We start from the raw sequence: 15,879 nt of genomic DNA, 5'->3' as shown, positions 1-15,879 counted from the left end.
GTAGATAACCTACTTTTTTGAGATATTGGGAAAAATCAGCTGCAGAAGAGAGCATCTTGGGCCTGGTGTGGTTTTCTGATAATTTGGGAAGCTCCTTTGCATAAGGAGCCTGACATTGAGGAGATGGTGGTGTTTTCCATTTATTAGCATCCACGTTTCTTTGACCACTTGTTCCTAAGCAGTCTCTTTGTTACTCTCCTACAACATCCAGAGTCAATCCTGCCATATGCACAGAACAGATAAATTCCCTTCTAATTTTCCAGAAGAAATAGAAGCCCTCAAATGGACAGTCCTTCAGCTTCCTGTTCTTCCCTCACCACCATCTGGAAATTTAACTACATCCACACAAGTCCTTAACCTCTATCTTTCAGCTTAGAACAGGTGTTCCACCTTCCCTCAAAGTTCAGTCATTATCTGTATTCTGGGTTTTATGCCTTTTCTACTTCAGCGATCTTGGTCACTTTTTCTCCTGAATTTTCAAGGTGCTAGTAGAGGTAAATCCCGTAACAATAGCTAGAAGAATGAAACAGGCTTACAAAAAATTTAGTACAGATCAGAGGTGGAGAGCAGAGGAAACAGAGATGATTCAAAGAAAATAAAAATGAGAATTATAAATTATCTGCATGACCATTGTCTATAATCTGAATTGAAATTATAGAACCAAACTGTTGGAGTGGGTGGGAAGACTTAACCATAGCTTTAAAAATAAGTAAGCAAATTTACTTATCAGGTAATTAATAAAATCCTGGAAAAACAGAAAGCCATACAAAAGGAAATATTATCATTGAAAATGACTACTTGGATCATTTGTGGAACTATTTACATAGTCATAATAATGGTAACACTGAATGTGATTTTGAGCTGATTATAGTGGAAGGATGGGTGTAAGAGAAAGGAAGGGAAAGAATAAGAGAGTTAAAATCCTCATATAATATAACAGCAAGACATAGAATAAGTTTAAATAAGAGAAAATACCAGAAGTAATGGCTAAAAGGGTTGAAATTAAGAATTTCAGGGACTCTCCACACCTCCTCTCCCGGGAGCCTGTGCAGCCCGCCATTGCCAGGGTCCCGTGATCCAGGGACAACTTCCCAGGGAGAACACACCGCACGTATTAGGCTGGTGCAACGTCATGCCGGCCTCTGCCGACGCAGGCTCGCCCCACACTCCGTACCCCTCCCTGCCCCCGGCCTGAGTGAGCCAGAGCCCCTGAATCAGCTGCTCTTTTAACCCCATACTGTCTGAGCGAAGACCAGATGCCCTCAGGAGACAAACACGCAGAGGCGGGACCAAATCCAAAGCTGAACCCCGGGAGCTGTGCGAACAAAGAAGAGAAAGGGAAATCTCTCCCAGCAGCCTCAGGAGCAGCAGATTAAATCTCCACAATCAACTTGATGTAACCTGCATCTGTGGAATACCTGAATAGACAACGAATAATCCCAAATTGAGTAGGTGGACTTTGGGAGCAAGATATATTATTTTTTCCCCTTTTCCTCTTTTTGTGAGTATGTATTTGTATGCTTCTGTGTGAAATTTTGACTGTATAGCTTTGCTTCCACCATTTGTCCTAGGATTCTGTCTGTCAATTCTGTTTTTTTTTTTTTTAGTTTCAAAATTTTTTTCATAATAATTATTTTTTATTTTAATAACTTTATTTTATTTTATCCTACTTTATTTTATTTTATCCTCTTTCATTTTTTCTTTTTATTTTTTCTGCCTTTATTCTGAGCCATGTGGATGAAAGGCTCTCGGTGCTCCAGCCAGGAGTCAGTGCTGTGCCTCTTAGGTGGGAGAGCCAACTTCAGGACACTGGTCCACAAGAGACCTCCCAGCTCCAAGTAATATCAAATGGCAAAAATCTCCCAGAGATCTCCATCTCAACACCAAGACCCAGCTTCACACAACGACCAGCAAGGTACAGTGCTGGACACCCTATGCCAAACAACTAGCAAGACAGGAACACAGCACCATCCATTAGCAGAAAGGCTGCCTAAAATCGTAATAAGGCAACAGACACCCCCAAACACACCACCAGACATGGACCTGCCCACCAGAAAGACGAGATCCAGCCTCATCCACCAGAACACAGGCACTAGTCCCCTCTACCAGGAAGCTGACACAACCCATTGAACCAACCTTACCCACTGGGGACAGACACCAAAAGCAACGGGAACTACGAACCTCCAGCCTGTGAAAAGGAGACCCCAAACACAGTAAGATAAGCAAAATGAGAAGACAGAAAAACACACAGCAGATGAAGGAGCAAGATAAAACCCCACCAGACCTAACAAATTAAGAGGAAATAGGCAGTCTTCCTGAAAAAAGAGTTCAGAATAATGATAGTACAGATGATCCAAAATCTTGGAAATAGAATGGACAAAATGCAAGAAACAGTTAACAAGGACCTAGAAGAACTAAACAGAAAACAAGCAATGATGAACAACACAATAAATGAAATTAAAAGTTACTCTATAAGGGATCAATAGCAGAATAACTGAGGCAGAAGAACGGATAAGTGACCTGGAAGATAAAATAGTGGAAATAACTACTGCAGAGCAGAAGAAAGAAAAAAGAAGGAAAAGAACAGAGGACAGGCTCAGAGACCTCTGGGACAACATTAAATGCACCAACATTCGAATTATAGGGGTCCCAGAAGAAGAAGAGAAAAAGAAAGGGACTGAGAAAATATTTGAAGAGATTATAGTTGAAAACTTCCCTAATATGGGAAAGGAAATAGTTAATCAAGTCCAGAAAGCACAGAGAGTCCCATACAGGATAAATCCAAGGAGAAACATGCCGAGACACATATTAATCAAACTATCAAAAATTAAATGCAAAGAAAACATATTAAAAGCAGCAAGGGAAAAACAACAAATAACACACAAGGGAATCCCCATAAGGTTAACAGCTGATCTTTAAGCAGAAACTCTGCAAGCCGGAAGGGAGTGGCAGGACATATTTAAAGTGATGAATGAGAAAAATCTACAACCAAGATTACTCTACCCAGAAAGGATTTCATTCAGATATGATGGAGAAATTAAAACTTTTACAGACAAGCAAAAGCTGAGAGAGTTCAGCACCACCAAACCAGCTTTACAACAAATGCTAAAGGAACTTCTCTAGGCAAGAAACACAACAGAAGGAAAAGACCTACAATAACGAACCCAAAGCAATTAAGAAAATGGGGATAGGAACATACATATCTATAATTACCTTAAATGTAAATGGATTAAATGCTCCCACCAAAAGACACAGACTGGCTGAATGGATACAAAAACAAGACCCGTATATATGCTATCTACAAGAGACCCACTTCAGACCTAGGGACACATACAGACTGAAAGTGAGGGGATGGAAAAAGATATTCCATGCAAATGGAAATCAAAAGAAAGCTGGAGTAGCAATTCTCACATCAGACAAAAGAGACATTAAAATAAAGACTATTACAAGAGAAAAAGAAGGACACTACATAATGATTAAGGGATCGACCCAAGAAGAAGATATAACAATTGTAAATATTTATGCACCAAACATAGGAGCACCTCAATACATAAGGCAAATACTAACAGCCATAAAAGGGGAAATCGACAGTAACACAATCATAGTAGGGGACTTTAACACCCCACTTTCACCAATGGACAGATCATCCAAAATGAAAATAAATAAGGAAACAGAAGCTTTAAATGATACATTAAACAAGATGGACTTAATTGATATTTATAGGACATTCCATCCAAAAACAACAGAATGCACATTTTTCTCAAGAGCTCATGGAACATTCTCCAGGATAGATCAAATCTTGGGTCACAAATCAAGCCTTGGTAAATTTAAGAAAATTGAAATCGTATCAAGTATCTTTTCTGACCACAACGCTATGAGACTAGATATCAATTACAGGAAAAGATCTGTAAAAAATACAAACACATGGAGGCTAAACAATACACTACTTAATAATCAAGAGATCACTGAAAAAATCAAAGAGGAAATCAAAAAATTCCTAGAAACGAATGAAAATGAAAATATGACGACCCAAAACCTACGGGATGCAGCAAAAGCAGTTCTAAGAGGGAAGTTTATAGCAATACAATCCTACCTTAAGAAACAGGAAACATCTCGAATAAACAACCTAACCTTGCACCTAAAGCAATTAGAGAAAGAAGACCAAAAAACCACCAAAGTTAGCAGAAGGAAAGAAATTATAAAGATCAGAACATAAATAAATGAAAAAGAAATGAAGGAAACAATAGCAAAGATCAATAAAAGTAAAAGTTGGTTCTGTAAGAAGATAAACAAAATTGATAAACCATTAGCCAAAGTCATCAAGAAAAAAGGGAGAAGACTCAAATCATTAGAATTAGAAATGAAAAAGGAGAAGTAAGAACTGACACTGCAGAAATACAAAGGATCATGAGAGATTACTACAAGCAACTCTATGCCAATAAAATGGACAACCTGGAAGAAATGGAGAAATTCTTAGAAATGCACAACCTGCCGAGACTGCACAAAGAAGAAATAGAAAATATGAACTGACCAATCACAAGCACTGAAATTGAAACTATGATTAAAAATCTTCCAACAAACAAAAGCCCAGTAATAGATGGCTTCACAGGCAAATTCTATCAAACATTTAGAGAACAGCTAACACCTATCCTTCTCAAACTCTTCCAAAATATACCAGAGGGAGGAACACTCCCAAACTCATTCTACGAGGCCACCATCACCCTGATACCAAAACTAGACAAAGATGTCACAAAGAAAGAAAACTACAGGCCAATATCACTGATGAACATAGATGCAAAAATCCTCAACAAAATACTAGCAAACAGAATCCAACAGCACATTAAAAGGATCATACACCAGGTTTATTCCAGGAATGCAAGGATTCTTCATTATATGCAAATCAATCAACGTGATATACCGTACTAACAAATTGAAGAACAAAAATCATATGATCATCCCAATAGATGCAGAAAAAGCTTTCGACAAAATTCAACATTCATTTATGATAAAAAAAACCTGCAGAAAGTAGGCATAGAAGGAACTTTCCTCAACATAATAAAGGCCATATATGACAAACCCACAGCCAACATCGTTCTCAATGGTGAAAAACTGAAACCATTTCCACTAAGGTCAGGAACAAGACAAGGTTGCCCACTCTCACCACTATTATTCAACATAGTTTTGGAAGTTTTAGCCACAGCAATCAGAGAAGAAAAAGAAATAAAAGGAATCCAAATCGGAAAAGAAGAAGTAAAGCTGTCACTGTTTGCAGATGACATAATACTCTACATAGAGAATCCTAAAGATGCTACCAGAAAACTACTAGAGCTAATCAATGAATTTGGTAAAGTAGCAGGATACAAAATTAATGCACAGAAATCTCTGGCATTCCTATACACTAATGATGAAAAATCTGAAAGTGAAATTAAGAAAACACTCCCATTTACCACTGCAACAAAAAGAATAAAATATCTAGGAATAAACCTACCTAAGGAGACAAAAGACCTGTATGCAAAAAACTATAAGACACTGATGAAAGAAATTAAAGATGATACAAATAGATGGAGAGATATACAATGTTCTTGGATTGGAAGAATCAACATTGTGAAAATGACTCTATTACCCAAAGCAATCTACAGATTCAATGCAATCCCTATCAAACTACCACTGGCATTTTTCACAGAACTAGAACAAAAAAATTCACAATTTGTATGGAAACACAAAAGACCCTGAATAGCCAAAGCAATCTTGAGAACAAAAAATGGAGCTGGAGGAATCAGGCTCCCTGACTTCAGACTATACTACAAAGCTACAGTAATCAAGACAGTATGGTACTGGCACAAAAACAGAAATATAGATCAATAGAACAGGATAGAAAGCCCAGAGATAAACCCACACACATATGATCACCTTAGGTTTGATAAAGGAGGCAAGAATATACAGTGGAGAAAAGGCAGCCTGTTCAATACGTGGTGCTAGGATAACTGGACAGCTACACGTAAAAGTATGAAATTAGAACACTCCATAATACCATACACAGAAATAAACTCTAAATGGATTAAAGACCTAAATGTAAGGCCAGACAGTATCAAACTCTTAGAGGAAAACATAGGCAGAACACTCTATGACATAAATCACAGCAAGATCCTTTTTGACCCAACTCCTAGATAAGTGGAAATGAAAACAAAAATAAACAAATGGGACCTAATGAAACTTAAAAGCTTTTGTACAGCAAAGGAAACCATAAACAAGACCAAAAGACAACCCCCAGAATGGGAGAAAATATTTGCAAATGAAGCAACTGACAAAGGATTAATCTCCAAAATTTACAAGCAGCTCATGCAGCTCAATAACAAAAAAACAAACAACCCAACCCAAAAATGGGCAGGAGACCTAAACAAACATTTCTCCAAAGAAGATATACAGATTACCAACAAACACATGAAAGAATGCTCAACATCATTAATCATTAGCGAAATGCAAACCAAAACTACAATGAGATATCACCTCACACCAGTCAGAATGGCCATCATGAAAAAATCTAGAAACAATAAATGCTGGAGAGGGTGTGGAGAAAAGGGAACACTCTAGCACTGTTGGTGGGACTGGAAATTGATATAGCTGCTATGGAGAACAGTATGGAGGTTCCTGAAAAAAGTAAAAATAGAACTACCATACGACACAGCATTCCCACTACTGGGCATATACCCTGAGAAAACCATAATTCAAAAAGAGTCATGTACCAAAATGTTCATTGTAGCTCTACTTACAATAGCCAGGACATGGAAGCAACCTAAGTGTCCATCAACAGATGAATGGATAAAGAAGATCTGGCACATATATACAATGGAATATTACTCAGCCATAAAAAGAAAGGAAATTGAGTTATTTGTAGTGAGGTGGATGGACCTAGAGTCTGTCATACAGAGTGAAGTAAGTCAGAAAGAGAAAAACAAATACCGTATGCTAACACATATATATGGAATCTAAGAAAAAAAAAAAGGTCATGAAGAACCTAGGGGTAATACGGGAATAAAGACAGAGCCCTACTACAGAATGGAGTTAAGGATATGGGGATGGGCAAGGGTAAGCTGTGACAAAGTAAGAGAGTGGCATGGACATATATACACTACCAAACGTAAAATAGATAGCTAGTGGGAAGCAGCCGCATAGAACAGGGAGATCAGCTCGGTGGTCTGTGACCACCTAGAGGGGTGGGATAGGGAGGGTGGGAGGGAGGGAGACACAAGAGGGAAGAGATATGGGAACATATGTATATATATAACTGATTCACTTTTTTATAAAGCAGAAACTAACACAGCATTGTAGAGCAATTATACTCCAATAAAGATGTTAAAAAAAAAAAAGAAATTTGGACACAGTGGGGGGAAAAAAAAGAATTTCAGGTACGTGAGATGGGAGATAGGTGGTGGCTTTGTGTATATGTATGTGTTTTGTGCACATGTGTGTTTAGATTTGTACTCTCTTGATAGTATTTGACTTTGAAAATTATGTGTATATAAAAATTTAAATTAATTAAAAAGTCATATTATACAAAGAAACTCATTATGTTGTCCTTAGTCCCCATGCCTCCCCCTACCTTGTATTACTTGACTAGGGAATGACACCGTGCTGCACAGAAATTTAGGATCATCCTTGAAAACTCCTCTACCCTAACTCCCACTTAATAGCCTAATGTGTCATCTTGCCATTAGTCTTTTTTCCTGCTTACTTTTTCCCAACCTGCTGACCAACTTGCTTCTTGACAATACCTTTGTATGTTCCCCTCCACCTTCAATGTAAAATCTGAGCTACAAAGCCTTGCAAACACATAGCTTAATGTCCTGACACTTTCTTTATGTACAATATCTCTATGTACTGAGATGAATAGTGAAAAATTCATGTTCACTTAGGACTTTGGAACGTGATATCATTTGTAAATAAGGTTTTACAGATGTAATCAAGTTAAGATGCGATCATACAGGATAGGGTGGGCCTTAAATCCAGTGACTGGTGTTCTTACAGGGAAAGGAAGATTTGGGGACAGAGATATACAGAGAAAAGTGCAATGTGAAAAGGGAGACAGAGATTGTCTTTATACAGCCACCAGCCAAGAACACCAAGGACTGCTAGCAACCACCAGAAGCTAGAGGACGCAATGAAGAATACTTCACCAGAGCCCTCAGAGGGAATACTGTATGGCTCTGTTGATACCTTGATTTTGGACTCATAGTCTCCAGAACTATGAGAGAATAAATTACTGTTGTTTTAAGCCATCCCTTTTATTGTAATTTGTGATGGCAGCCTTAGGAAACTAACACACTCTGCGACATTTCTACCCGGAATGAGGTTTTGCTGCCTTTTTGACTACCTTAGTCTTGTTGAACTTCAAGACCAAATTAAAGACTACTTGGTTAATTATGTTAATATTAATGTTCAAATGTATGAAACAATTAATCCATCAATTTGGCAAAAATTATCCAAACTAATTTTTTTTCAACATTATATATGCATCCTTAGATTTTAGCCATCCAAATAAAAGTTACTATTTAAAAAGCTTTAGCTTAAGATTTTGAGTTTTTCTGTTTCCTATATTTTTTAGTCCAATGAGGGTAGAGTTTTCAATCTTAGACTATTCCTTCAGAGTGCTGCTTACAATTGTTAATTCTGTATTGTTAATTTCATTTTCATACAGAACTCTGGGAATGTTATGTCAATTTTGTAGCCCAAGAAAAAATTCTAAATTTAGCCTACATATATAAACGTCTTACAAAATTATCATAGCCATAAATTCAGTTAAAGGCATACACATGTTTCTTTAGAACATGAGCACGAAGTAGTACATACTTGCTTTAAATCCTAGTTTTTGATACTTATTAACCCTGTTATGGGTAAACACTGCTTAGCTTTTCTAAACTTCATCTTCTTTCTTTTTCTTTTTTTTTTCGGTTTTTGGTTGGGATGTTAATACATGACATTATTGTGATATATTTTAAGTGCTTTGCATGTCTTATGTACAATATACACTCAGTAAATTCTAGCTTCTTTTTTATTATTATTCTTTTTTATTACCGTGTACAATACACACTAAATAAATAATAGCTTTTTATTATTATTTATGTATTATTTTTTTCTTACTATTATGCCTATAATTAGCTGATCTGACAATGGCATATATTACATATAGGAGTCATTGGATGTGACTTTGGTATTTCATTTTTAATTCAGTGATTCATATGGGAGATTCAATTTATAACTGCAGGCTGTGTTGCCAAAAATAAATTTTGAATTTACAAGTTGAAGAAGTATCTTTTCGCTGTGTGTTACTTGGAATTTTAAAAAAGAAAGCTTTTTCTAGCTCCTGAAAACTGCCTAAAAAAGGCAAAAAACTGTGTAAAGGATTAATTTTCTCTTAACTTGAGGTTTATGTTAAAACTGGATTTTATTATATCAAATAAATATAATTCTATAGTAACTTAGAACTAGTAAAGTGAAAAATATAACTCCATGTTTCAGATAATAGAAAAGACAAAACTGATATGTATTCACTCATATAATCACATAGTGAACATTCAAAGAGCTCTTAATAAGAAGTTGGAGTGATAAGCTGTTTTTACTCACAAAACAAAATATAACTGAAATACTTCACAGAAAATTCTAACTCTTTGAATATCAATATATTTAATGAGATATTAGTATCCAAATACCCGATTAGTAGGCTTCTTGATTAGAGTGGAACAAATATCGTATATTAACGCATATATGTGGAATCTAGAAAAATGGTACAGATGAACCTATTTGCAGGGCAGGAATAGAGATGCAGACATGGACAACAGACGTGTGGACACGGGGCAGGGGGGAAGGGGGGTCGGATGAATTGGGAGATTGGGATTGACATATATACACTACCATGTGTAAAACAGACAAGTTAGTGGGAACCTGCCATATAGCACAGGGAGCTCAGCTCTGTGCCCTGTGGTTACCTAGAGGAGTGGGATGGGGGGGAGGTCCAAGAGGGAGGGGATATATGTATACATATAGCTGATTCACTTCGTTGTACAGCAGAAACTAACACACCATTGTAAAGCAACTATACCCCGATTAAAAAAAAAAAAAAAAAAAGAGTGGAGAAGTAAACTAAGCCTCCGTTATGAGACTGACTTTATTTTCTAGTCTGGGTACTGTGCCAAGCTTTAACCCTTACTCCAAGAAGTGACAGTTAATTTAAGGAGCACTTAAGACAAAACTTCAAACAAAAGTAAACTTTGTAAACATACAAGAAATTAAACAGATGTAATCATCACCCTGGCTTAAAAAGAAAAAAAAAAGTAAATTTTGAATAGATTTATTTCTTGACAAAGAATAATTGCAAAAATATATTCTGAAACCATTAATGAAATATACTTACACAATTTGTTTCAGATATATTAGACTATGCACGTGCACAGCAAAATGCATTTCAGTTTTTAATTATGTGGTTAGTTTTTTCCTATCCTCTATTTTTTTCTAATTAATTCAACAAATAGTTGTTGCTTATATGATATATAAATCATACTGGGTTAGCAGTGCTTTAGGGGTAGCAAGGAGAATCACCTTGTTTGTTTTTTCTACTTAAAATCATGCAATCTAGTAGACTTTGTTGTGACCACAGCTCAACAATACATAAAAGCGAAGTCTGGAGTTTTCAGTGTTATGTGATACCTTTTTAAAGTATGTGATTTTCACATTTTCTTGCTTATTGAAAGATCAAAAGATTGATTATTTAAGAAGCAGTTACATTGCAGCTGCATTTTTTATGATAGTTGCTATCACTGAGTAAATGATTGCATTTTGTTGATTTTGGAAGCTGCTCATAGTGGAAGAAGCACAGATTTTGAAGCTGGAGTAGTCCTCTATTCTTCCTGGTGCTGGGGGGTGGGGAAGGTAGTGTGTTGGGGAGAATACTGGATAGGCCTTGGACAAGTTACCTTACATCACCTGAGAAAAATGGGACAATTACAAGTACCTTCCCTAAAGGAGAGAAGGAATTAAAGAAATTAAATATAAACCAGGCTCCCATGACCTGCATCTTGAATCTTATGGGAAATATTTTACTTGGCCTTCACAGTATGCTTAATACACACACACACACACACATGTGATGCATCTAGAAAGTCAGACAGAGTATAGGCTCCTTGTCCAGGTCTCATTAACCCTGTCACTTCCTACTGTTACACCTGGCACTTCACACATTTATATTGTTTGCCTGGCTTTGAAGACGTTTGTGTTTGCAAGCCCCCTCAAAAGTGAATGATGAGAAATATTCCTCTCTCGTGAAATTCTTCTAAGATATAACTACCCAGAACTTACAGAGCTGATAAGAATAGTTATATTGTAAAAGAGGGGCCTGGTGAGGGCCTGGTGAAGGGTTTCCCTGGTGGCCTGGTGAGGGGTTTCCCTGGCGGCGCAGTGGTTAAGAATCCACCTGCCAATGCAGGGGACACAGGTTCCATCTCTGGTCCGGGAAGATCCCACATGCTGTGGAGCAACTAAGCTTGTGCACCACAACTACTGAGCCTGCGCTCTAGAGCCCAGGAGCCACAAGTACTGAGGCTCGTATGCCACAACTACTGAAGCCTGCATGCCTAGAGCCCGTGCTCCACAACAAGAGAAGCCACCGCAATGCGAAGCCTGCGCACCACAACTAAGAGTAGCCCCTGCTCACTGCAACTAGAGAAAGCCCGCGCACAGCAATGAAGACCCAACACAGCCAAAAATAAAAACAAATAAATAAATAAATTGAAAAAAAAGAATTCCTGGTGAAAGCAGAACACCTTACCTATGAGAAGGTATTCCTAATTATAAAAAAAAAAATTGGCATCAGATAGATGATTGACATTTTAAATCTGACTTAGCTTTTTGTCACCTACATCCAAAGACTATTAGGATCAAAGGGTTATTACTTAGGTCATAAGAAAGGGAGAGCTGGAGACACTGGGCTCTACCTGCAAATGACACTGGATTAAACAAGCATTAATAGAGTAGGTGAGTGTTAAGTGAAAGAAAAACAGCTAAATCTGTGGGACTAAGAGAATGCAGAAATAGAAAATGAGCAAAAGCTCAAGAAATGGCCCTGGTGGTTTACTAGTCAAAAATCTTAGTGTTCCTTAACAGTAATATAGAAGAGGGGTTAAACTTCTTCTACTTTATAAATTCTCTGAGTTTGGGTTGTGGGAGGAGTGAAGATGAGAGATGCATTCCCGAACTGTTAACTCATAAAAAGGTGTATCATTATCTGTGCGGTGACAGAACCACTTCATGGATTATCTACCTTAGTTTGAGATAGTGGGCATTGTTTGGGGACATATTCTGATTTCATCCATGCCTTTTGATGTTTACACCTAACACCCATAAATATCCATCCTTTCCACAAGAGCTTTTGAGTGCCTACTATATACTCAGTAGTTGTGTACGTGATTAAAATAGAGCAATGAACAAAACTAGACAAAACAAAAAAAAACAGTTCTTATGAATCTTTATATACAGTGGAGAGGGAAGCATATGACAAACAAGTAAATCAGCAAAGTACATACTGTGTCAGATGGCAGTAATTCTGTGAGATTTTTAAAAAATGAAAGAAGAAGGAGAGTGTATATGTGTAAATACCATGGTTAGGGAACACTTCACTAAGACATTTGAGTAAAAGGCAGAAGGAAAAGAAAATGCAACAGAATAGATCTGGCTTGCTTAAGAGGCCACAGTAACTGAACTGAGTGGATTAAAGTGAAAGAGTAGTAGATGAATTCCCGGAGGTCAGAGGGTGGGAGTAGAGATTGTACAGGGTTGTTGACTGCAAGGACTTTGATTTTACTGTAAGTAGAAGAGGTAGCCATTGAAGAGTTTTAAGGAGAAAGTGATTTGAGCTGACTTACACTGCAACAGGTCACTCAGGCTGCTGTGTTGAGTATAGACTATTAGAATAATCCAATGAGAGATGGTGGTTGTGTGAAATAAGAAAAAGCCATGAAGAGTGTGTGAAGAGGTCACAGGACAGATATATTTTGAAGTTGGAAGTAATAAGACTTATGGATGAAGCAAATGCAGTGTGTGAGTGAAAGAGAGGTACCAAGGACAGTTCCAAGGTTTTTGGTCTAAGCACCAATAATGGAGTTGCCGTCAGCTGAGATATGTAAGACTGCAAGTAAGTCTGGCTCCTTGGGGGAAATATCAGGAAAACAGTCTTGAGAATGTTAATTTTGAGATACCTGTTAGAGATCTAGATACAGGCATCTGGAAATCAGGAGAGATGGACAAGGTGGAGATATAAATTGGGAATCATAAGACCACAGGTAGTTTTTGGAGCCATGAAATGGCATGAATTTACCAGTGGAGTTAAGGTAAACTGAGGAGGGAAGGCATTTCATGGTTGGGGATGAGAAGTAGAGCCAGTAAAGGAGCCTGAGATGCGGGTAGCAAGTAAAAATGAAGGAAAATCAGGAACAGTGTAGTGTGCTATTAGCCAAGTGAAGAAATACACCAGGAAGTGGTAATTAGATCAAGTGCTTCAAAGGACTGAGAAGTGTCTCCTGGATTCAGCAACATGGAGGTCAAACTGGATAAGAACAGCTTTGATGGGACCGTGGAGGCAAAAGTATGATAAAATGGGCTCAAAGGAGAATTTGAAGAAAAGAATTGGATACATAGAGTCAACTCCAATAACAGCTAGTTAATGATGTGCAAAAGATTAAAAAAATAAAAATATGATTTAAAAGAACGTAAAAATGGAAAAGGCAAAAAGTCACAAAATAAAATTTTCATAAATATAGATAATTTTCTTTTTGATTAAATAGAGTGATAACAGTGAAAAGATTCTGAACTTTTCACCTTAGCTGGTAAGATGATTCGGCAATATCACAAATAAGACATCTCCTTGTAATTTTTGTCGTAACTTTAAAGTACCCACTTTTTCTAATAGATGAAGTGATGTTAAGTTTAGTAAGAACTGAACATATAGAGAAAGAAAGGTTCCCACTTTCACACATGTACTTTCACATTCACAGATAGAAAACCAAAATAAGAGGGATATTTTTAAAGTAATGTCTTTGAGTATTCCCATCTGCTAAGAGTATAGCAATTCATTATTCGTACCCGAATCTAGGGTTATTTAAAATTAACAGCTTAAAACATTTAAAAATTCATTTAAAAACCTGTAGTTTTTATTACTTCTGAGATTTGATACCAACATTTTCTTTCCATACATATTTAAAGGGGTGATGAAGTAAACTATTTTTGCCTTAGTGAACAAGTTTCATAACTAATGTAATGCATACTGATTTACGGTCTTCTGAGAAAAGGTAAAGAGTATATGCCATTAGGGGAAATTATGGAAAAAGCATCTCAGAGACAGCATTCAGGAAGCAAAGACTGAAAGTGTTGTGAATGACTTACCTCCCTGATGTCCCTTTGATACTTAGTGTTCATTTCTTCTGTTTTAATGAGATCCTTTCTTGCTGTCTCTGCTTCCTGTTCCACCTCTCCCACTCGGGAAGAAAGGGCTGCTAAACGTTCTTTCATTTGGGCCATTTCGTAGTTTTGTTTTTCAAGCAATTCTTGTAGTTCAACTATTTGACTTGTTTCATCAGTTGAATCTATAGAACCATTGGACAAACGCTGCAGGAAAAGAGAAAGAAACTGCATTTAGAATTTTCTTCATCTTTAATTTAAAATTCATGAACTTAAAGATATGAGACTGATAAAGATTTCATACTGAGAAATAAGAACTCTAACAGAACTAGCTTTGGAGGAAAACTAAGTTTCTGAGAAAACTCTTAATTGACATTAAAATATAAAGGTAGATCAGTAATTTTCAAATAGGTTAATAGATGCATTTGAACTGGAAGCTATTATATATGCTACATTATACACAGTTTAGCACAAAACATGGATAGAGCATAAACATTCAATAAGTGGCAGCTATTTTTAATCAATAACGTATAAAATTTATTATAAATAAATATTTATGTAACACAGCATATTATTATTAAATAATAAATAAGGGCACAGAAACTATGTACTATTTTCTATTTTTATTCAAGATCCTTTGTGAATTTGCAAGTCTTATTTTCAATGACTCTCAGTAAAAGAAAACTTACACTTTTCTTTTAAAGAAAGTTATTCCTGCTGTGAATCTGACCTAGCTGGAACAAAGGTATAGCATAGAAAAGTCTTGCTTTCTATATTGCTATCAACATAAAAGTCATGAGTGCACACAATCCACAGGAAAGAGGCTGAAGAGTTTAAATACTTTGAGACTGATTTTTCCTCTTTTTGAAGGGGCTGCCTAGAAACCAGGGTAACTCATGTCTTCAGAAGGATGACCTACAGCCTAGCTGCACTGGAGACATTTTGTGGTGAAGACAGTGCAGGAACTGGGGAGAAATAAGTGCTAAGAGAAAAAGATCACAATAAACTAGAAATAGGAAAGTATGGAGAAAAAGCAAAAAAAGTACTATCAATTCTGCTAGAATGCTTGTTTGGAAAATATGAATTCATTCTAGCATGATAGATACATTAAGAAACAATTTGAACATAATGTAACTTCTGTGTTTTCTTATGTACAATCTCATTCCTGATAATCACTGGCTGAACACAGAAAACCAGACCTAGCTGAATCAATCAGTGTAGGAATATACAAAATGCACACATGCACTTTCCTCAAACATCTAACACCAACCTCACACTTCATCAAGCGCTTTGAGTCAGCCCATCCATATCTGTGTAACACCTGTCTGATTCTAGATACTCCTCCTCCCACCACTTCACAATAGCTCACAGCTATAGCCCTTCTGACACCCACTGTGATCAGCATACTTCAGATCTTTTTCAAAGACTTAAATTTAA

General features: G+C 36.8%; 1 protein-coding gene across 7 annotated transcripts in view; it reads right to left on the bottom strand.

Annotated features, from left to right (window-relative positions):
- PPFIA2 (PTPRF interacting protein alpha 2) overlaps window positions 1-15,879 on the bottom strand; it is a 402,262-nt gene that overhangs the window by 105,341 nt on the left and 281,042 nt on the right. For all 7 annotated transcript variants that reach the window (XM_081249916.1, XM_081249918.1, XM_081249917.1 and 4 more), the window contains one exon: window positions 14,428-14,649. In XM_081249916.1, coding sequence (XP_081106042.1) covers window positions 14,428-14,649 — 222 coding nt within the window. The remainder of the gene's footprint in view (window positions 1-14,427; window positions 14,650-15,879) is intronic.

Source organism: Mesoplodon bidens (assembly GCF_964165515.1).
Source record: "Mesoplodon bidens genome assembly, chromosome: 11".
Lineage (NCBI taxonomy): Eukaryota > Metazoa > Chordata > Mammalia > Artiodactyla > Ziphiidae > Mesoplodon > Mesoplodon bidens.
Note: the sequence above shows the minus strand (reverse complement) of the source record. Positions and strands in the feature narration are given on the sequence as shown.